The sequence below is a fragment of the Alligator sinensis genome, unplaced genomic scaffold (assembly GCF_000455745.1).
Source record: "Alligator sinensis unplaced genomic scaffold, ASM45574v1 scaffold98_1, whole genome shotgun sequence".
Classification (NCBI taxonomy): domain Eukaryota; kingdom Metazoa; phylum Chordata; order Crocodylia; family Alligatoridae; genus Alligator; species Alligator sinensis.
In genome coordinates this window covers 853908-877242 of record NW_005842058.1, presented here as the reverse complement: position 1 = coordinate 877242, position 23335 = coordinate 853908, and the positions used below count along the sequence as shown (strand labels likewise).

Here is a 23335-nt window from a genome sequence, read left to right as displayed (position 1 = left end):
GAAAGAGTTAAATAGCTGGGGTGGGAGCCAGGACCAGACTGGGGCACAGAGCAGAGTGGACGGGGTTGTGTGTGGTAGGTGAAAAATGTGAGGCCAGGTGGAGAGCAGATAGGGCTGAACGAGAAGCAGGTGGTGGCAGGGGGGAGAGGTGTGCAGGGCAGTGGGGTGCAGAGAGGATGCCCGTGGCTGGAAAATGGATGAGGTGGTTGTAAAGCGGGGCTTGCTCTACCTCCAACAGCAGCAGACCTTCGGGAAGGTAAGGACCAGGGGGTGATCACAGGGCAGAGGAGCAGTGGGCCTCTGGCTGGGGGTCCCAAGCCTAGCCCGGACCCCTGGCTTCCTCCATCCTCCATGCAGATGGCCCCTTGTGTTCCACCTTGTCCCTTGAGAACCGGGCTGCCCCCATGGTGCCCTGTCTTCAGCATCCAGGCAGGGAATCTCCCTGGAGTCAGAGAATCTGGCTGGTTTTCCAGGGGCTTTACTTGTGCCAGGCATGGGACTCCCTTGGGAGATGCATCCCCAGCCCTATGAGCTCCCCGCACAGCCAATCTATGGGATCCCTTGCCCAGTTGCAGCTTCTTGAGGTGCCCTTCTGTCTGCCCTGGTTATTCTGGCTTCTGCTGAACTGGTGACTAGCCAGGTTACAGCAGGGTGTCGGTGGGATCTTGCTTCCCCTTGTGGGGAGCCCTGTGACTTGGGAGAATGACTCTTGCTTCCCCTTGTGGGAAGCCCTGTGACTCTTGCCATGGCAGCCTAGCATAAGCAGCTCCTCAGCTCTGTGTAGGTTCAGCCCGAGGCTCCCCAGGCAGACGGAGAGATGGTCTGTGCCCCCTGGAGGGTAGGGTTCAGGTTGATGGTCCTCACTCCAGGGGAGATACTCCCACCCCACAAGTCTACCACTCACAGCCTGTGCTGCAGCAGTTCGGAGGCCCTTGCTCCCCATCTCCTCTGTACTGTACTTCCCTGGTTCAGCCCCACCCTGCACCATTGCAGGGGTCTCCTTGCTTCCAGCGGAGCTAGCTGGATGGGTCTCAAGAGATTGTTGGCTGGATTTGAGCCAGGCGTGTGTTGCCAAGAGCTCCTCTTCAAGCTGAACACCCCGACTGCTGTCTTTCATCTTCTTGCAGCACACGCTAGGTCATGGAAAGGCTGCTCTGGACCGCAGTGGCGAGGCCAAAAAAGGAAATAATCTCCAGCTGCAGTGAAACTTCTTGCCCCGAGCTGGGGAAGCTGACCTTTCAGACAAGAACATAGAGACACATCAGGCAGCTGCGTACCCATGCTGGGGTGAATAGGGACAGGTCCTCACTGGGGTTGTGGCTCCAATACCCCTGCAGGCTCCCAGGCAGTACAGGACCGGTGGCAAGTTTTGTATCTTGGGCCCAGGTCCAGACAGACCCTGGGGCTAAATCATCAGTTGATAAAAAGTAGAAAACACCCCTGATGGATAGAGCTGAGTGCCAGTCTCACTCTCAGCAGTAAGCAGTGTCTGGTTCTCCCGTGTGCTTCTTGGCAGCAGGGTAAAAGAGGCAGAGTTCGGAGCTTCAGCTTCCCCTTTCTTTGGCCCAGGTATCACCTCCATTACTTCTGCTTTGCATTGGAAGGCAGAAGGCAGTGAATTAGACTCCTTGTGCTTTTCAGCTACCCCAGCTGGGGAACAGATGGCTCAAGGGAGAATGAACTACAAGGGGCCTCTTTCTCCTTTAGATCAGCTGATGCAGCCTGGCCTGTGTGGGGAGCAACCAGTTAGGCAAGGATCCTGGAGAAGTTTTTGCTCCCTGTTTGCCTGCAAGGGATTGTGAGGGAGGGGAGTCTTGATCCAGATCCTTGCACTCAAGTACCCATGTCACAAAATATGGGCATGGTCCAAGTTAACCCTCATGTTGGCAGCCTGAATGGGGCTGGAGATGCTGCATTAACTCCAAGGTCCTCCTGGCCAGGGCTGGGGGGGAGTAGCAATGCCTGGAAGCTCATTTGGCTTTTGCTTCAGTTATCTAAATAAGCAAAAGACGCCATTCAGCACCAAATCAGCACATAAAACTGACTCCAGGAATGAAGGCGCGTGTGCGTGTCTCTAACCCTGTGAATGCCAGTGCAAGGCAGGGTAATAGCAGAGCATGTCTCCTTAGCTTGCAAACATGCATGTGAGCAGCCCTTGTAATTTCTGTCACTCCACCCATTCCGTGTTCCCCCCATCCTGAGTACTGGGCCAGACAGGTGGGGCAGATGGTGTCACATCAGCAAAGCAAGCAGGATACCAGATAACCATCACACTTCTGCTGCTGGGGAGGTATAACATGAGGCAGCCTCTCCCCCATGAAAGCGTAACCCAAGCACATGGTGACACTGCAGGAGAGCTGAGCAGGCAGCACGGGAAGCTGTGTAGCACACAGCATGTGCTTGTTGCAGTTGTCTTTAACAGGATCACTCAGGAGGTGTATGCACACAAAAGGCCAAGATCTGTCCAACTGGCCAAGGTCTGTCCAAGATCTGTCCAGCTGGCCAAGAGCAGAAGGTGCCTTGGCACCTTTGATCATGCTGTTAGGGTAGAACTGGCCTCCAGAGCAGGAAGGTTGTCGCAGGACCTGGCAAAAAAGTGGTTGTCCCATCTCTGCATGCAACATTTGGGCAGCAGCACTTATGACAGAGCTATTTTAAAGTCAGCGCACAGACAGCCCTGACAGCGCTGGTGTTTCTTTGAGCGATGGCCCAAAATGCAAGCTTCTGTAGATTAAATCAGGATAAGAACAGCCTTCACATGGCAGTATGTCTGCCTGTACTGCTGCAGAGCACCCGACAGCCATGCATCAGTGAAGCCCCAAGTCAGAGCAGCCACATACTTTCTAGAAGGCTGTTTTTCCATTACAAAATCTTGGTTCACCAAAAGCAAAACTCTGCACAGAAATTTGCTGATTTCAGTGAATCTACCCGCAGAGCAGAGGCACGTTCTGAAAACTGCCTGCCAAACACGCATCCTTCAGGTACCTGCCATGTTCCCTAATGTGCCACATGGCTTCTAATGCCCAAAGGAACCATGAGATGATCTAGCCTGATCTTTATGACACCAGGCTGAAAGACTGCACCCAGCTCAACCCAGTAGCTGGTGGAAGTTTATCTCCCAGCCGATGGTAACTTGAAGCATTTTAACTATGTCAGTGGGAGCAGTTTTCTTTTCCTCTTTAGTTCAGACCAGCCTATTTCCCCAGCTGGCACCCCTCCCCACAGCACAGCTTGGGGCTAGAATGAGGAACAAACCTGATAGAGAACATGGAGCTGACTGATACACATCTTGCTCTCTTCCTTTTGCTTCTTCCCACTCTGTTAGAAATGGAGAAAGTTCTGGGGTGTGTTGTACCGGGAGACGGCCTGCTCTTCTACCCGCCTGGAGCTCTTCGAGGGCTCAGGCCCGCCTGCCCCCGAGAAGCTGAAGAAGGGCGAGAGCAGCAAGAAGCTCATCAAGCTGAGCGATTGTGTGCATGTGGTGGAGGCCAACAGTGATGCCAGCAGCCCCAAGGAGACCATCCCCTTCCTTGTGGAGACCACGGAGAAGTGCTACCTGCTGGCAGCAGAGAGCATGGAGGTGGCTGACTGGATCAACAAGCTCTGTGAGCTGGCCTTCCCGGTGAGACTGGTGGAGAGGGGAGGGTTGGGGTAGAGAGTTGGGTGTCAAGGGCTTGGGGACAGAGGGATGTAGAGGGCAAGAGACTGGAGTGGAGGAGCTGGGAGTGGGGCCCTTGGCAGGCTGAGATGCCAAGGATCTGGGATGGAGGAACCTAAGGCAGCAAGGGCTTCATTAGCAGGCTGAGCAGCAGAGAACAGAGACTCAAGGGAGCAAAGGCATCCCCAGCTTGCTGGCATCCGAGGTTACTTGGAGCATGGAGAAGACTCCGGATGAGCTGGGGGCCCCATGGCGTTGGGTGCTGAAGGATGTCAGGGAAGGTGGAGGGCCCAATGCATGTGTCCTCTTCCTCCCCACCCTTTGTAGCTCCATAGTGCTGAGCTCGGGCTTGGCCTGACCCAGCACATGCAGTTCTCAGTGCACAATGCTGCTCTCTCCAGCCAGCTCCCTGGAGTCTCTTTCCTACAGTCTCCAGTCCCTATTTTGCCTGGAGTGTGCTGGGAGCCCGGCCAGCCCAGTGTGGGGACCCAGGGGCCTCTTGTGCTGGAGCACGAAGCTGCAGCTAAGCAGGGGGGGGGCATCCTCTTTTGCAGTTCTGCTTGCCGAGTCTTAGTGTGGGGGAGGAGACAGCTCACAGCAGGTCCAAGCCTGGCTGGAGTCTGGGCTGTGGTCACTCACCCGCTGCTCTTCCCTTGGCATTGCAGAGGAACAGGGATGAGCAGATGGCAGCAGGGGGGAAGGACAGCCACCTGGGATCCCTGCCATCCACTGCCTGCACCCTGTCCATGGAGGAGAACTCACTGTACAGCTCCAGAGCCAAAGGTAGGAGCAAGGAGAGACTCTGGCCAGGAGCTGCATGAGTGTGTGTGTGTGTTAGAGTGGAGAAAATTGGTTTCTTTCCTTATCCCTGAACCGAACTGATGTCTGGTGGTAGGCACGAACACCACAGGCCTGGCTCCGGGAGTTCACAGGGACACAGGTTGGGAGCAAGACAGCTTGGCAGGTATTAAGACAGACTTGGCTGTGTGCAAGAAAGACAGATGAATAGGCAAATCTACCTTAGACTAAAAGACACACAATTGACTGTGCAGAGTGACATTTATACAGAAAAATGGCATATGGTGACACTATCTAGCTAGCTAGATGAGCAGGCATGGCAGGGCAAAGGCAATGCAGGCAGAGACAGAGCCCTGGCAAAGCGATTCAAGTGGTTAGCTTTGTTCTTTCAGAGAGGCGGAGAGGAAAAGGGGGCACCAGGGGACTGCAGGATGTTAGACTCCGAAACCACAGGGGGGTGTGACTCATCTATAAATGGCCCGTGGGCCATTTATAGAACTGCAGACCTCACAGAAGCTGCTGGGAATCATAGGACCCCGGGGTAACCTTCAACCTCCTGCTAGCCGCAGGCTGGGAGTTCAGTCACCCAGAGCACCATGAACCTGATTCATCACCCATCTGGGAAAGATTCCTATGGACTTCCCTGTTCTGGATCAGGCTGTTGTCTTGCACTGGGCCCTGCTTGCCAGCTGCTTGCACCTTTTTTCCATGCTCTCCTGCACTGTAGTTCTCCATGCGCGGACCTTTCCCTCAGGGCAGACCACAGGGCAGGGCTCCCTTCAGACCCTTCTCTAAATATAATCCAGCATGAGCCTACTCGCAAGAGACATCTTCTCCCAGTCACTAGTGCATGGGAGCAAAGCTACAACCAGTGGGTCTAGAGAGCAGCAGTGAACTCCTGTACCAGACTGACCATGCTTCTGCTGGTCCTTAACAGGAACAAATAAAATGGATGCAATGATTCCCAGGGTAACAGTGCTTCCCCATCAGGCTGTGTGATGTACTTGGTCTCCAGGCACCCCTCATTTGCTCCTTTCTTTCCTCCCAGGAGTTATCCTGGCTAGGGGGACAGTGTTGAATGTGTTTTAGCCGCCATAGAGCTGGAACCCCATTGCACAGCATCGTTCTCTCCGATTGCCAGCACAGCTGTTGCTAGCACATTGTGAGCTGCAGAGCCAGCGCTCCAGCTGGTTTCAGTAACTGCAGTTGGTTTCAGCCTGGACACCAGCTGGAAGCTTGGCCCTTGCCAGTCACAGCCTTGGGTTTCTGTACTCAATTTGCCCTTGTGCAAGTGACTGGAGAAGGTGCAGGGTGGTGGAGCCCAGATACTCTGCGCCACAAACTGTGATCAGTACTGTACCTACACTCCTGGTGGCCTCGGGCGAACTTTTAGTATTGGGCCCTCCCTTTGCCAGAGACAATGATAATAATAATTGGACAATGGAAAAAAATGCTATTTTCAGGCCCCCTTTCTTTCCGGGCCTCGGGCAGCTGCCCAGTTTGGCCATGCCCTGACTGTGATGTGCCTGAGAGCTGAGGAATGACTTTAAAGCCACAACATACGATATAGCACTGGAACCATGTGTGTGCATAGATGAGGCCCAACAGAGAGAGGAGCTGCAGTCTTCGACATCAAGAAAGAGCAGTCCCATGGCCCAACTTGCTGTCTCACTTGAACCAGGGAGGGAGAGGGAGCAGAGGACAGCCCCTCTCGGTGCACCATTCAGACTAGGTGCCTTCTCTGCTTTTAAACAATGCTGCTAATTGTGCATTTGAAAATGGCTGCAATGATAGCCTGGCCCTGCTGTTTGCAAAAAACGTCATGGAAATCTCATTTCACAAATAGCCCTTGTGCTCTTCCTGCTGTGGTTTGGCAGATCAGCATTTCGTTGCGATAACTGGCCACTCCCAGCTGTCCATAGCATTCAGCCGCTTTATCAGTCGGACACTATTTCCCAAGCCAGCTCCACTTCTTGGTCGTGCTGCTCTGGGTAGTGACTCAAGGCAGTGATCTCATGCTCTCAGTCCCACAATACTTTGCACCGAGCTGTTCCCTCTGCATGCCAAGCAGCCCAGCTGGCAGGAGGGTCGGGCTGGATGTGTAGGCAGGTGGGAGGGTCAGGTCCTTGGGCGTGCTGCTGATTCACTGCTCTGCATCTTGTTTGTGCAATGGCGTAAGGAGACAGAGCCGCCCCCGCAAAGAGCATAGGGAGGCTCTGATGCCAGGGGAGGAAATGCAGCGACCAGAAGGGCTTCTCTTTTTTTCGTTCCAACCTCTGTACCCCTTGGTTTGCATCTGTCCTGAGTGCTACTAGGGGGGCAGATGGTTCTGTCTACAAGCACAACAGCAGCTTGCTGCACTCTCGGCCTGGGGTCACTTCACCAGCTCACGCAAACAGTGACTTGCTGCAAGCTTCCTGCCTGCTAATGAACAAAGCTCCCTATGCAGTGGCAGCCTCTGCAGCAGACGTGGGGACACTTTTCAGGACCAATTTAGTGAGAGAGCCAGGAGTGGAGAATAACTTTGTCACAGGGCACAGCCTGCCTGCTGCCTAGCGGAAGAAAATCAATGCCTGCCCTGCAGGGGGGCACCCCGGCTGGCCTGTACTGACAGGCATGCCCAGCTAATGGCTCACTCACACTCACGTGTGCATAGGAAGCACTGCACACACTCACGAATCATGTACATGGACACGCTCACACAACTGCACACACCCCCGGGCACAAGCATGCGCAGCTCACAGGAACGCTCCCTCTCAGACATGCAGTGAAAGTCTCTTGCATGCAGGAGTTCAATGCAGATAAATGAGAGCAGTGGGACCAATCCATGCCAGGGGCAACCCTAAGGGGGAATCAGGCCCAAGGCCTCCATCCAACCTGCACCTCTTTCTTTCATCTCCTTCCATCCTGTCTCTGTCTCAAGCAGGGAGTTGCTTTTTCATTTCCCCCTCCGAAGGAGAGGAATATCCTCAATCCTGCATCTGGAGGCTGCTTATCTGTGATGCCATCAGCCAGCAGGCAGCCTCCCACATCCAGATAGGGCTGAGGAAAGCAGGGAGGGGTGCCTGGCAGGGAGCAGATAAGCCAGAAGGGGAATGAGCTGGAACACAGCTTGCAGCAAAGTGCTGCCGGTGCTAGGCCTGCACCAGGCTGAATGGAGGTGGTAAGAGGCTGTGGGGAGGTAGGAACAGACCTTGGTTGTGTGGCCTGTTGCTCTGCTCTTTCATGGAGCTGTCATTAACATGACTGGATAAAGAGAGATGTTGAATCTGGCATGGGGATGCCGGGCTTGCTCCTAGGTGGAAGGCATTAGACAAGGCTTTGGAGAGACAGGCGGCTCACCCTGGTTTTGCCCTCTTGCTTGTCTTCTCAGGGTTCTTCATGTCCAAGCATCCCCAAGCTCTTGGCAAACTTGTCACTGGATTCTCCCTTTTAAATGCAGCCCCCTCTGGGGCAGAACCTGCAGCTGGGTACTGGAAGTGCAGTAACAGCACGCAGCGCCTTAGACCTTCTGGGGGAATGCAGGGAGCCTGGGAAGGGAATTGCCTAAGCTGGAATTGGGATGAGACCCCAGGGTTTAGCACCCCTGGTAGCCTGCTTCACCATCACACTGGGGCTATTACCCCATGGGATTGCCTCGGGAGCAGCGGTGAGTCAGGGTGAGTCAGTGTCAGCCCTTACAACAAGTATTTTTCCGAAGTTTCCTCTGCTTCAGTTGTTCAGTGAGAGGGGCCTCCAGCTCCACTGACCTTGCAGAGAGGCCTTGCTGTCATTACAGCACCTGCAGAGAGGCTTTCCAGGACATCAAGTGGGCTGGTGGCAGGAGCCTTTGAATCTGCTGTGCCTGGAGGGAGCCCTGGCAGGGACAGGAAGGTTGTGGTGGGTGTTGGGAGGAAATGCCATGACAATCGCTTTGCGCTCTGCCAGCTGTGCTGCAGCGGGTCAAGTGGGGTACAGAGTAGAGCTACTGCTGCAGGCAGATCATGTGCACCTAAGCAGGGGCAGCGGGCACATGGAGGGCAGGAGGAATCTAGGCAGCTGGTTTTCCACTGAAAGGTCCCTGCTTCCCCCGAAGTACTGGACTGGGTGCCCTGAGTGCTGTGTCGAGCCCAGCTTGGTCCAGATGCCTCCCACAGAACACAGCCAGGCCTGAGGGTAATCTGCTCCCCTTGCCTCCATCCTACAACATTAGCAGGAGATGTGATGGATGGTATTTGTCCTCTGGCTGCGTGATCGGGAGCTTGGGGAGCTCACATCCTATGCAGTGCTGAGTTGCACTGGCAGTGTCATGCTTCATGCGTGTTCCTTTGCAGCAGCAGGTGCCACAAGGGAGTTCAGTGTGATCATACGGGCCACCGAGTCCTCAGAGCGCTGCAACCTCTGGGGCAGTTTCCTCCTGAGGGCCACGGATGATGCCCTGGAGCTGCAGGATGATGAGACGGGGAGTGTCCTCTACACCTGGCCGTACAAGCTCCTGCGGAGATTCGGGCGGGATAAGGTAACCCACATGGACTGGGGGCAAGGAGGAACAGTGCTTAGGTGTTGGGTTTGTGGGGGCAGCATGAGAATCAGGGCCTCAAGTGGGAGAGGAGTCAACACTCAAATACCTTCCAGTCCGAGTGGCTGAGCTGGAGTGTCTGGGAGCGCCTTGCGCCAGAGCCAGTGCTCCTTCTCGCTGCCTCCAGTGCTTCATGTGGGCAGAGCCTGGCACTGGTCTCGTTGGCTTGTCCCCTCCTCAGCCACTGCTCTTGCAAGCAAAAATGGCTAAGATGGGATGAGACACCCCACCCACACTGCTTCCTACAGCTGCTAGTGGTGGGGGAAGCTGTGGTATCCCCACAAACACAGCTTGAACACCAGCAATGAGACTGGGCCCCAGTCTGTATCAGATCACTCCTGTTCCTCTTGCAGGGGTTATGCCAAGGCAGGCAGGGACAGCTTTCTTGGCAAGAAATACCACAGGCAGAGATGTGAGAAACTCACTCGCATGGCACAAATAGGGCTCTGGGGGGAAAGCAGAATGTAAATGAGTATAAACCTTCAGCCGGTCTGCATCGGGACCCGCAGATCCCTAGCACAGGCCTGTCTACCTCCAGCTAACTGGTGCAGCTGTAGGTTGTTATCCACAGTGTGCGTAAGGGGTGCATCTCCAGTATTGGGAGTGTGACCCCCTCTTTGACTCTCCCCAAACCAGGTGACATTCTCCTTTGAAGCCGGACGGAGGTGTGCATCCGGGGAAGGCAACTTCGAATTTGAGACCAGGCAGGGCAATGAGATCTTCCAGGTCATTGAGTTAGCCATCGATGCACAGAAGGCCTATGGGATGGATGACTTGCAAGGGCCCGGCCCCCCTGAAGACACCTCATGGGCTCCCATCCGCACCCTGAGCCGGACCAAGAATAGTGAGGAGAGGGCTGCCAACGACAAAGCCAAGGCACCTGGGGGGCCCTGGCTCCACCCTTCAGGCAGCATCAAGTGCCTCTCCTCAGAGTTCAACTGGGAAGAGAAGCCAAGCAAGGGGAAGTGCATGAAGTCTACCAACAGTGGCTCTTTCACTGGGGAGACCAAGGGTGGCTTCGTCCCACGCATGGAGGCTGAGAGCCCCTACTCAGAGCCATGTGACACCCTCCAGTGGACAGACTCCGGTCGCCCCAGTGCAGCCAAGAACAAGGGGACTGAGGGGAGAGGGGCCCCGGATTCAGACTATGCTGTGCCCTTTGACACCATTGCCAAGTCCTTTATGGGTTCTGACTTCAACAGCTTCCTCAGCAGCTTGGAGAAGACATCAAAACCCACTCTGTACCCACTGTACCACAGCATCAAGGAGGCCAGTGGGAAGAACCAGATCACGCCACCTGTGCCCCCTGCCAGAGCCAAGCCTGACCACATCTACGATGAGCCGGAGAGTTTGTCTCTCCACATGGTGTATGACGAGCCTGAGGAGGTCAAAGGCGAGGCCTGGAAGCTGCAGGCAATGGCAGAGGACCCCACTGGCCATGAGTACCCCTACAGCTCCCAGCGGGATGACTACTCAGTGCCCAAGAGGGCTGTGTCCAGCATGCGCCAGGTCCCAGGGCAGGGGAAGGAGTGGCTTGGGGACACCGACTATGACAATGTGGCCCTGAGGTTCACCAAAAAGAAGAGCTTGCAGTGAAAGGAGAGAGGAGAGAAGGGAGCAGAGACTTCCCAGGTTTCACTTGTCCCTGCCCTCCAGTGGTGCCAGCTCCCCAGCTCCGGCGAGGGCCTGACGGTGGCATTCTTCCGAGCCTTTGCTTTGTACATGGTCCTCAAGGGGAAAGTTGAGGCTGCCAAACTTATCTCGCTAGTGACTGAAGGCCTGGCTCTGCAGCAGAGGGGCATGGTCCTAGTGCCCTTTACTGCGTATTAAGGGCAGGGACCATGCCTTACTGAGTACAGGACTGAGCACACAGGTGGCAGCTAACATATAACAACCCTCTCAGATCCTAGTAATCCCCATCCCTTTTCCAGGCACCTCTATTAAACACAGCTTGTAAATCAGCCTTCTTCCCTCATTACAGCCCTGGCTGTCAGGTGGCATCACAGGCCTCCCCAGTCATCCTGTGCACGAAGCTTCAGGGGAAAAAAGTTGAAAGCAACAGAGAGAGGCAGGCCCATCAGGCCTGTGTGAGCTGGAGTGGCTCAGATGGGATGGCTCAAGGTCCACATAGGTATGGCTCCCTGCAGAGCAAGTCAGGGACATCTCTGCTGGGATGGTGATGGCAGGAGAGGATTCGGTGCAATGACAGTGCTGACACCATGGGGCTGCTAAGTGGGTTGCTGGCTCAAGCAGGGCTGGGTGAAACCTACCTGTGCAACCTGTATCTGGCTGCTCCAATGGGTGCATCTGCACCTGCAGGGTGAATCCCAGAACAGGTTGCCTCATTGTGTCTGGCAGGGAGGACCAAAGCAAAGCAAACATAGAGCCCTAGAATAGGTGCACCCTGTTGCTCCAGGCAGGCTCACCATTACCTGAACCATCCCAGGCAAGTGCTTGTCTTACCTGCATTCCCAATACAGGGGTGCCCTCACTTCCCAGTAACCTGTGCCCCAAATTGCATGCCAAGGCTCAAGTTCAACTTGAACACAAAGCCCCATGGGTTCTGAGCACTGGAACTGCTGGGGCTAGAGGTGAAACCAGGTGCCTCAGACACACCGAACATATACTTTACCCAGATGTATGTCTGTAGGCAGAGGGCAAGGGTGCAGCCAGAAGAAAGCTGGTGCTCAGCCTACCCCTTCTCCTAAGCACCTTGGTGAGTCGCATCTCAGCCCACAGTGTCCTTTGCAAGTTGGCAGCGTATGGGTAGCCATCCCAACTGGCTCCCACTGGAGGGCACTGTTGGCCCGTGGTACGGGGCTCGGCCCAGCTGCGTGGGGAAGAGGACTGCGCTGTTGCTGCAGCAGGGCTCCAGATAACATGATTAGCCATGAGCTTCAGGACCAAAATCGGGAGGGAAGTAAGGAAGGAGGGGCAGGGGAAAGAAACCCGCAGAACTCCCTGAACAAGCTGTTTGGAAAGGGCCAGTGGAGTCAAAGCATGTGGGGTGAATGATGCGAGGGGTACCCGAGGTTGCAGACACTAGTGCTCAGCTCTGGGTTTGTCTTAGGAACTGCTATGACCCCCATCCCTGGAAGTGAGTAAGGGGGACCATCAGCTGTGGGTTGGAGCACCAGGGCTGTCCCTTTTCTCCAGAAAGGGCTGAGTCCCCAGCTCTGGGGGTGCTGAGGCACGGACTGGGCAGCAAAAGGCCTGGGATTTTGGGGTCCAGGGCTTTAGCCCTGACATAAGCCTGGCTTTGACATTTGCAAACCTACGCTGGTCCACGGGGTCCTGCAGAATCCCCCGGCACCTTTGCTGCGTTAGGAGTGCTGTGTTACGTGGGAGCAGGAGCAAGCCGAGGAATGGGACGTGTCTGGGATATAGGGCCAGTGCAGCGGCGAGGCACTCAGCTCGAAACAGGACCTCTGTCCCAGATTATCAAGTGATAGTGCCTGACCCTCACAGTGGTCTCTGTGAGCCAGCAGCAAGCCAGACGCTGCCAAAGGTCAGATGCTCCCATTTCCTGGGCTTGGCTTTAATCAGGAACCCTGGCAACAACCGAACATAAACCCCGTGGCCAGCCAGCTCGCCATGCCTGGCTGCTGCAGTGCTCCCTAAGCCCTTTCTGCCCATGGACTGGTCTGACCAGAAGCCACACCTGCGTCCCTTCAGTGCGGGTGGAGTGAAGAGGTGACTCCCCATGATGCCTGGAGTGGGCAGGTTCAGATACCTGCTTGCCAGGTGAGTCAGCCTTAGAGCTGTGCTCCTCTGCTGCAGCCTGGCTCCTGCTTTCCTCCATGACAGGGCATGTGCTCTGGGTAGCGTGCATGCTTCTGTTGTTTGCTGGATGCTTGGATTGCAGCAGCAGCCAAAGAGTGAAGGGAACTACTGGTACCTTTGAGGGGTGGATGTGGGAGGCTCTGCTCACACTCTGCTCCCAAGTCCCTTTGTTCTCATCACGAGGCTAATGTGTCTGTCCCTACCCTGCAAATAAAGCCCAGGAGTCCTTGCTTTGACCATTGCGTTCACTCTCTCCTCCTTATCCTGGAAAGAAAACCCAGGAGCCTGGACCCCTAGACCCCCACTTGCTCAAATTGCTGGAAAGCACACTTTGTTTTTAAACAGGAACGAGAACCCAGGTGCCCTGGCTCTCAACCCCGACCCCTCCACACGTAAGCACCAGCCCTAAGTAGCTATCTCCTTCCATCCCGAGCAAAGCACTGTTGCTGCCTCAGATGTTCCACCTCCCTCCGATAAATTAATGACAAAGCGCTGGGTTTGAAGTCGGCAGTGCTCTGAAGTGCTTGTGCGCTGGGCTCCCTGGGGATGCCTGGCTTCCCATCTACGCACCACTGTTTATGTTTTTAACTCTGCTTTTCCACACTTCCCCCAGGGTTTGTTCTCCAACACCCTGCAATTTTCTTGCCTTCTTTTTTCTTTCCCATCCCCTTTGGCTGGCATACATCAGAGTAAATCCATTGACTTCAATATTGTCCCCCTTGACTTCAATCGCCTTTGGATGAGTGTGGAGAGCTGAGCACACCCCCTCTCCACTAATGGTTGGAAATGGGTCTGTCCCCATGGGTGATGTCTCTGCTGGGTGGGCATCTCTTATTCAGCTGAAGGTCAGGCACGTGACCCAGAGCCCTCACGTTGCAGGCATGATTCACAGAAAGAGACACCACTTTTACTCTCAGCCAGTTTTTTTCCTGTGCTTTTATATACAACCACTTCCCTCATCACTGGAGGTTTCTAAGAGCAGCTTAGACAAGTGTCTGTCAGGGATGGCATAGTCCAATATGGGGGGCTGGCACTGAAGAGCTATAGGAATCCCTTCCAGTCATCCATATTCCCTCTCATAGGCCTTCCAGTCTAAGTAGGCAAAAGAAAGTGTGGGAGAAAGGAAGGATCCCAGTCTCCATTTTAGAGATAGGAAAGCAAGGCATGGGGAGAGAAAGGCTGGGGTGAAGATTGGAAGTCACACCTGTGCAAGTGCAGATTGCTGCAACTCCCCTGCCAATGCAGTTCTCATTAATGCACACTCAGAGCAAGTGGAATAGCTCCACCAGCCTACCAATGAGTTTATCTACACCAACATAACTTCACCCACACGAGGGGGTCATACAGCTTTAACTGCACCATAGAGGTGAAGCAGTCAAGCACTATCTAGTGTAGGCAGAGCCTAGGAGAATTGCCTTAAAATCACACACTCTGTCCATGGCAGGGATAGGAGTCAACTCCAGGTTTCCAGGGTCGCAGTGCTTTAGGCACAAAGCCATGCGTCCTCTATTTTGATAATGAAAAGCCATTAATTCGCCCCTGTTCTCATGCTGCTGTCTACTGCTATAGAATTTGAGCAACTACAATAATCAGCTCTTCGACAGACTTGCACTCATGACCCTGGCTTTGCAACACCAGTGCGTTAAGTACTGAGCTACCAAGCACGCAAGCCAAATCCTCTAGCCAGGAGACAGGGAGAAGAGCATCAGCTTTCTGATCATGCCCTCTGGTAAATGAGAAGGCCTGGCAGCAGATTGCAGGATCAGCCTGGAACAGGCTTGGGATGAGTCTGGCAGCAGTGTCATTGGGATGCTCCATCTTTAGCCCTTCCCATGCTCAAGTTAGAAGGGGATTTTCTCAGCCTGCAGTCTGACGGCTTGAGGAGGTTCTTGCTGCCTCTCCCATTGTCATAGGTGATAAAGAGCCCAGTGGATGATGCTGTCAGTGCCTAGAGGGGCAGGGAAAAGTCTGTTTGCCCAGCACTGCAAGGGATGTGCTGGAATCAGAGCAGCAACATATAAAGCAGCAGCATATAAAGGGGCTGCTGGTCCCTTCATCCAGCCCAAGCTTTAGCCCATGCTGCTTGCTCCTATTACTGCTAAATTTCATATTGTCCTACCACTGGCCTCTCCAGAGAGCTAACAAGGCTGCTACAGTCATTAGCAGAACGGGGAGCAGAAGTAAGTGGATCCGAGCGCCAGTTCCATGCTATAATCACTAGGTGACACTCTCTCCTAGATCCCTGAATAGAGCCCAGGAGCACTGGCTCTCCTCCTTACCTCCCTATTGCAGACCTGGGACCCAAGCTCTTGCTGCAGCCAGCACCCCTCCCACCAACGCACCCAGCCCTATTTGAGGGTTGTTTGTGTTTATTTGGTGAAATTACGGATGTCAGCAGGTTCCCGCTCTCGGCACGGCTCTGTGGACTCTCATTCACTTGCCGCACAATCCCAGACGTTTGTTACAGATTCCCTTATCTCTCCCCAGCAGTTCCATATTCGATTTCTCATCGTAATAGAAGCAGTGGGATCCCTGCAGGGGGTAATGAGGTTCTTGCCGATCACCCATAGGGGACAGTCTGCCCCTTTTGGTCTTTGGGGTTCACTTGAGGATGCTTTTGTCCAGCAAGGCAGCTCAGGTGCAGTGTTGGAGAGAGCCGGGCTTGCAGGGGGATTTGAGGGAGATGAGCTCGGCTGGTCTGGAGAAATTCTGCAGCGATGCCCTCTGGGAGGGCAGGGGGTATTCCCTAGGGAGGAGGCCAGTCTAGGTAGAGGCGCCTGGCAGGTTAATCATAGCGCACTGTGCTTTGACACTGCCCTCCCTCTGAGGGTCTCAGTGCATCCTGCCAACACGCAGGGGTCCAGCTCCAGGTCTGATATGGGCCAGGATCCAGCACCTTCATTTTAAGAGGGGGAAACGGAGGCAAGGCAATTGCCTTGCCCAAGTCCCATGGTGGCCCAGGGTCCCCAGCTTGTACGCTAGCTGTGGCACCAATCTGCCTTAGCTATATGAGGTTAATTTCCCATAGGGATTCTCTATGCTCAGGGTGCCCCTTGCCATCTCACTTCCTCATCCTCACAGTCCCCAGGTACTGGCTACTGGCTGAAGCTGGCATGGTGGTGGGTTGCCTGCATCCTGGTGGAGGAGGCAGGCTGGGCAGTGCAGAGCTGCTAGGTTCCTTCCCATGAGGCTGCCTCATTGATTTCTCACACTATAAATCCTCCACAAGCAGCCAGGCAACTCACTGTACTGTACAGCTCCTCCAGAGGGGGCTGACGGGCTCACGACTACCTGCCATGCTGTAGTGTCTGCAACACTGCCCGAGGCCAGCCCGGTGCTCTCCTTCCCAGCTGCACACAGGCACAGCTGAGTTGAACTGAACACCCCTCTCCCCCCACCCTTTCTTCTCCCCTGCATGTTTATTTCTGCACAAATGCACAGGCTCTTTCTCCCTGTCCAAGCCTCATGGATGCACAGTGTAGCAGCCACGTGCAGTGCCACGTGTGTACACAGCCCCAGGATCACGCTGCTCCATGCATGCATGTGCCACTGCACGGAGGTACACAGCACATACATGTGCACACAGAAGTGTGCATACTGCAGCCCTATGAAGATGCAGCTACACGCGGCACAGGTACCTGGCATATGAGTAAATCCCTGCCATAATCAGCCTTCCTCCTGGCACGTTTTTGAGATCCTTGTGATCAGCCTCCAGCAACAAGCCAAATTATGAGGCAACCTACCACAGTAGCAGTGGGGCAAGTCATTTGTGGAGTCTCATCTTAAGGCTATTGGCTTCTCATTGCACCCGGATCAGCTAGGACCTGTGATACAGGAGAGGCTGCCAAACGCTCATCTGTCCCATATGGACAGGAATAATCACTCACAAGCACAGACATAAAGCATCAGGGTTGCTCTACAGCCTCTGGGATACCTTGCCTTCTCTCCTCTCCTACCAAGTGCTTGGATGATGCCAAGCCTAGGACCTACTGCAGCAGCAGTAGGAGGGATCCCGCTATCCCAGCCCCAAGTAGCTTCCCTCTTAGCAAGAAGTAGGCAGGCAACAGCAAATCTGCTGCGAGGGCTGGGAGGAGATTAGTAGAACAGGGCCAACCTAAGCCACTTCCATGATAGGATTATTGCGCTTTGTGCCAGTGGACAACGGGACACAAGCTCCGTCTTTGCACAGCCATTTGGGAGGACTCCCTTCCAGGCCACTGCAGGTCAAGGCTCCAGCCTATGTGAGCTGGCCATAGTGCTGAAGGCTGATAATACCTGCCTTTGTCCAGCCCCAAGAAGTCCCATTTCCTTCAGCCTAGGCTGCTTCAGGGATTAACTGAGACATGTTAGCTGCTCCACAGCATTTTTACAGTTGTGCTTCCTAGCTGGAAAAAGAGAAACATCTGAAGTTTATCCACAGACACCCCTTGAAGCAGCCAGTACCTGGTCTCTTGGGGGCAATCACAAATACAATTGGCACTTGCTTGGGACTGGTGACCTGACAGATATGGGACTGTTCAGCCTAGAAAAGAGAAGACTTTGTGGGGATTTGGTGACCGCTAACAAATATATCAGGGGAGAGCGGCAGGGGCTACGTGAACATCTATTCGCCAAAGCACCCTAGGGAAAAACCAGGCCCAGTAGGGATGGTGCAGGCACCTACCCTGCAGCTCTTCAAAAGAAGACTGGATGCACACCTTGCTGGGGTTATTTGACCCCAGCAGTCTTTCCTGCCCAGAGCAGGGGCCTGGACCCGTTAATCTCACAAGGTCCCTTCCAGCCCTAAACTTCTGTGAATCTGTGTGAATCTGTGAAAGCACTGTACAGAGCATGCTGCATACCATAACCCCATTGCACAGATGGAGAAGCTGAGGCATAGAAGGCTGATCCTTTTCTTTTAAAGCTATTTGCTTTCCTGTGGCATTTAGCACTTATTGCCAAGGCAGGATGCAATCCCAGAGTGCTACAGGCCTATACGGAGAGACATAATCTGCCTGAGATTGTCCTCATTTAAATAAAGCAGACAAAGGAGGGGTAATTATCCCCATTTTACAGGCAGAGAACTGGGGCCCAGATGGATGAATGACTTGCTAAGATCATCTATCAGCTTCTCCTATGGTACTCCCAGGAGCAGAATCCACATTCCCTGAAATGCCTTCTCCGTACAACATGCCATGAACACTAAACACTTTAATTGACTTGCCCACCGTGGATCAGCATCACTGCTGATGCCCACCCCTGCACTCAGACTGCCTCTCCAGGGCAGCAGGGCTCAATCTGCAAGCACCTAGGGGAACACTACTAATAGGTCACAAGAATTGTCTGGAGTCGCTATCAGTGGGAAAGAAAGCAAGACACTCATCCTTGGAGAATGCCTCCCCCCCAGTACCTCACTAGGTCTTTACAGGAAAAGAGGGAGAGAGAGAAAGTTAAAAAAAAGGCATGAATTATTTATAATCTCTTTCAATCAAATAAACGTTGAGGTGCTTGAGTTAATTTCCTAGATCCTGAGAATCCAGAGTGCACAGTTTTAATAAGGCAAATTAAGTGCTTTATATATTACACTGATTAAAGCTCCATATCAATCTATCTATCAAACGATGAATTGAACAGGCTGGAAAACAAATAGACCCCCAACAATCATGCTCGCCAAGTGCAGGAAATGCTGCAGCAAGGAGGAAGGAGGAAACGTACCTTTGTGGCCTTACCAGGGTTTCAAAGTAGACCTGCTGCCATTTTCAGTTTTTAAATCAAGACTGTATTTCCCCAGTTTTTGCCAGTGTCTGACACCCTCTGGCACATGGAGGTCATGCCCAGAGTATGTTGCTCCCCTTGTGCTTGCCCCCTCATTTCTCTTACCAGCTGTAGGGTTGACCCAGCAGGTGGGTGTCAGGCTTGCGTACCATAGAGAGGATGAGTCATTCTGATTTTTCCCCTGATGAAGTCTTTCCATCACTTATGGTACCTGCAAATTGATCAGATAATTATTTCGTACTGAGACCAGCTCTATTCCACCTGCCTTGGCTTTTTAACTCAGCTGCTAGAGTAGATCATCAGGGCTTTGGTTTGAATTTTAGCCGGAAGAGGAGCAAACACAATAAATACAAATGCCATATCAAGTGAAGGCAGTATGGTCTGGGGTGGACATAACCAGGAACAAGTGCTACTCTCTGGCACCCATTTGCTGCGGCATCCTGGCAAGCTTAGTAACCCTGCCCTGCTCCACCAGTCTCTGCTTCCTTATCCCCCTGACATGAGGGTTGGTCTAAACTGACACTTGAACTTCTCTTGCAAGTCAGCATAATTGATGACCAACCTGCATTGAGTACATGGTCGTAAATGCTAATCTACATGCTCCATAAACTTTGCTGATCTTTTGTGTCCAGGAGTGAATCTTTGTGGAGTGCCCAGATCAGCGTTTACAAAGGTACGACTTAAATAAGAGTTAACTGACAATCACTTACAGTGGAACCACATATTCTAAGCAAAGCCAGGGCTTATTTTTTGTCAACATGCCCAGGACTGTGGGCATATAGTGAGTCTAGACCCTGATTTGATTGATTTGGAAGGAATTCTTTTTTTTTCTTCCTTATCAAGACCAGTAATAGAAATGTTCGGGGATTTTAAAAGCCTCCCAGGAAACAGCTTCATTGCCAAGGATTTCAACTTCCTTTCATTGGGCTGAAAGCAGAGGACAGTCACGCTGAGCTGGTATCAGGGGCCCAAGAAGTTAAACTGAGCCGAGTCCTGGCTGCAAACGGCTCTAGGTATAGAGCAAATTTCAATGCATGGACCAGATTCTGCTTGCTTATGTCAGTGCAAATGACAGAAATGACTGAAATAACTTGCCTGGAGTCACAGGGCCAGAGTCTTTCTTGTTCTGCATGGTGGGGGTGGGGGTGGGGTGGGGTGGGGGGTGACAGCAAGCCTGCAGAAGGAAAATACTGCCTGAATATCTGAGCTGGGGGTAAGCTCTGGAGGTTGGGGAATGGACTAAGAGGTCTAGGAGCTCAGAGAGGGGCTAAGAGTGAGACCAGAGGGTCCAGGAGCTTGGAGAGGGGCTGAGAGGCAGGCCAGCCACCCCTGCTGACAGTGTAAAGGAGGGTGTGGCAGGGCACTGTTGGTGCCTGCCACTTTAAGGGCTGAGCCAAGCAGCCAGCAGGTGCTTGATTGCAGTGGCCATTTTAGATTTCTGGCCTCCTATATAAACAGAGCAGCATTACCTGACTGCAAGGCTGTGTGCAGTATCCTGGAGGTAGGCGCAAGAGCTTAAGGGGATGTTTGGAGGCTCCTGGTTCTGGGCATGACCTAAAACTGCACCCTGCTGGGAGTGGGTGGCCTGGTGGGGCTCTCAGTGGTGCAGGAACCCCCAGGAAATGCCAGGACAGTTACCACTTTGGTGAAAGGCAAGTAGGGGTGCTTTAAGCCCAGCCCTCACCTTTAGGTGGGTTATTTGAACCATTGGATCCAGATAAGCTTTGGAAAGTGCCTGAGCTTGCTGGGGTAAGTGATCCATGCTTCTTGAAGCACCTGAGCTGGGAATGGGGGACCCCAATCCCTGAGTGCAGGCAGGAGGTATAGACCCAAGTGAGGGACCTGGCTGGTCAATGCTGGGGCCAGGACCCAGATAGGGGTCAAAAGGGCCAGGGCCCACAGTCAGGGACACCCATATAGAGCGAAGAAGCTCAGGGTCCTGACTGGCCTGAGATGGGGCCAGGGCTTAAAGGGAAGCTGAAAGTCCCAAAGAAGGGGCCACAGTTAATGGGTGAAGGGAATGGTTGAGATGACTGCCTGAGATGCCATCTGCGAAGCTTGGGCTTCAGTATAGGGAAGGAATGGAGCTGCAGATAGCGCCCCCCTGGCACCAGGGCAAGAATGGGCAGCCTCCTGCCTAATTAACATCACAACTATGTTCTGGCAAGGTGTGGCAGGCGGGACGGGTGGGTGGCATGCCCAGAGGCAGGTGGGGAAACTAGCACTGTGGCTAGTCAGGGAGCCCAACTTTGCCACAGAGGGAAGAATAACACAACATGAGGTCAGTAGTGTTAACCTGGTGTTCAGCCAGCATAAGTGAAGGTGAGTCAGACTCATTCTGGAGTGTTAGTACTTCCCTGAGTTGCTAGTGATGGGTTTCTCTGATTTTTGGAAAAAAATCTCCAATTTTCAGTTAAAAAAAAAAAAAAAAAAAAAAAAAGAACCCTAAATCCACATTTTCCCATGATTTAAAATGAAACAACAGTCTATTTATAGCTACACATTAGTGGTGTTTCATTTAAATCATGGGAGAATGTGGACTTGGGGTTCCTTTTTTTCAGACTGAAAATTGGGGATTTTTTTAAAATCAGAGAGAACCAGGATCTCTGATGATAACTCAGGGAAGGTAATGTGACTGACAGGACCTAATTCCTCCCTTTGGGTGAGATCCTGGCTCTACTGGAGTCAAAGGCAGTTCTCCCATAGACTTCCAGGAGGCAAAGAATTTGCCTTGTGTGTGAGGCCTCTCTAATGCCCTGCATTAGGGGATCCAGCCCAACTTGGGGATACTTCCCTGGAGGGGACAGACTGTTGTTGTAACAAGTTTGCAAACTGTGACAACCAGGCCTCTTTTGCAAACATGCAACAAAATGCACACGAGCCATCTCCAATTTCTCCCGGTGAACATTCCCTTGGACAAGGGGAACAGCTCACTGTTAGCCCATCTCCAGGAGTTTCAGCTAAGACAGCTGATGATGTGACAATTGCACTTCATCCTGCTTCATTCCTCTGCTCTGAGGATCTCTGAGCATGTCACTCCACAGACGACTGAGGCTCCAACATCCTGGACTGTGCTGGAGGCGCTGGCCGTGCCCAGAGGAAAAAGATGTCCCTGGCTTCAGATCAAAAGAAATTGCAAACAATGCTATTGACTGAATAAGCATCAGAGCAAAGGGCAGAACCATGGAAATGCAATGCCCAGCATCCTGATGGTTAGCCAAGGGTGTAAAGAGCAACTGTGGGGCTACAAGAAGTTTCATGGCTGAGAAAGTGACTGGGGAAACTTAGGCAATCAAAAATGCTCTTTCTCCTGATGCTCCATTCTCCCCCAATTCTGTTTCTTTGGCAACAAGGAATAATCCATATTAATTACCATGTTGGTTCTGCTTGTGGATGCCTGGCCATTCTGGAGGCTGGGCAGAGGAAGTGACAGTGGCTACCAGACTGTGTGACCAAAAATGTGCTACCTGTGTGCCAAAGCAACCAGTCTGATCTTCCACCCTGGACTGCTCCAGTGGAAGGTAAAGCAAGGGGGCAGGGGGGTGCATCCAGCAGCCAGGGTAGAAGGGCACCCCAGGCCCAGAGAGGGAAAGCTTTGTGTTCAAATACAGCATCAGGCTGGTAGGAAGTCTTCCTGAAAGCACATATGCAGCATGTGATTGATAAGGAACAACTAGATGAACTCATTTTCCTGGTGGAAGGGTGGCTCCATGCTCAAATCTCCACCTACTATCACCAGTCTGACTAGAGCTGCAGGAGAAGGAGGACAGAGGTTCAACAGCTGGGATACTGCAATTGTAGCTTCCCATGCTCACCAATGCAGCCTTGGCCTCCCCTCACCTGTTTCTTGTATCCATTTGTAGTCTTGTGTCTTACTGCAAGCTCTTTACAGCAGGGGCTGTCATGCTCTGTGTCTGTACAGCACCTAGCACAGTTGGGTCCTAATCTATGACCAGGAGTCCTTGACAATACAGTACAAATACACACACAAAAACAATGCTAGCTACAGCTGGAGTCTGAAATGACTCATTTTATAAGTCTGGGCAACAGGGTATTATACTGTTAGCTCTAACTCAATAGTCAATCACACAAGCATATGCTATCATGAAAACATTGCAGGTCTGCTTGCGCATAGCATTCCACTGGGCTGGCACTGTGAAGGTGCACTGGCCAAGAGCATGTAAGGGAGTGGCATGCTTATCATCGCATCTGTCCATCTTGGGTCTCTGCTCTAAGTACCGGTTTACACCTGGGGTCCTTTGGCACAAGTCCAGAGCAAGGCTTAGACTCCTGGCTGCAGTGGTTATGAGATGCTGTCGCTACTGTGCCATGACACCTTTTCAGAGGAAGGGCAGGCCGCTCAACAAAGCAATGGTGCTACATACAGGGCAATTGCTGGCCTTGCCTTCTCTCTCCAAGAAGCTCCTAGCTTTAGGGTAAAATCTTGAGCTCTGTAACTATTACATGCTTTTCTCCTTGGTGTATCCCTTGCTGCTGTTATGTACAAACTGCTCTTCTCTTTGGAGGGCTTCCACCACTATTTTTCTTCATTAACAGAAGAAATGAAAATACCTTCTGGACTTCACTTAAAGATCCTATGGGTCTAATGAGATTTGTACAATGCCAGCCAGGCTAATAACAGTCGCTGGGAATCGCTCTAATCAAATAGCACAGAGGTAACGACACAGGGTGGGATGGGATTCTCAACGTGTACTGGCTTAGCAAATTGCTTTGTGCATTTGGTCCATCTGTTCCTGTCTCGTATGCTTGGGCTCACATTCCTG

The 23335-nt window shown here is 52.8% G+C and overlaps 1 protein-coding gene across 2 annotated transcripts; it reads left to right on the top strand.

Annotated features, from left to right (window-relative positions):
- Positions 1 to 6: 6 nt before the first annotated feature.
- DOK2 (docking protein 2) lies at positions 7 to 10975 on the top strand. 2 transcript variants are annotated; one of them, XM_006022987.2, is made up of 5 exons: positions 7 to 256; positions 3326 to 3622; positions 4324 to 4441; positions 8773 to 8954; positions 9651 to 10975. In XM_006022987.2, exons 1-5 carry the CDS (start codon positions 194 to 196, stop codon positions 10608 to 10610), a joined length of 1620 nt encoding a protein of 539 aa, XP_006023049.1. In that variant the 5' UTR covers positions 7 to 193; the 3' UTR covers positions 10611 to 10975. The 2 variants fall into 2 exon arrangements, with proteins under 2 accessions (XP_006023049.1, XP_006023048.1); XM_006022986.2 differs by having other exon boundaries at positions 8770 to 8954.
- Positions 10976 to 23335: the final 12360 nt, after the last annotated feature.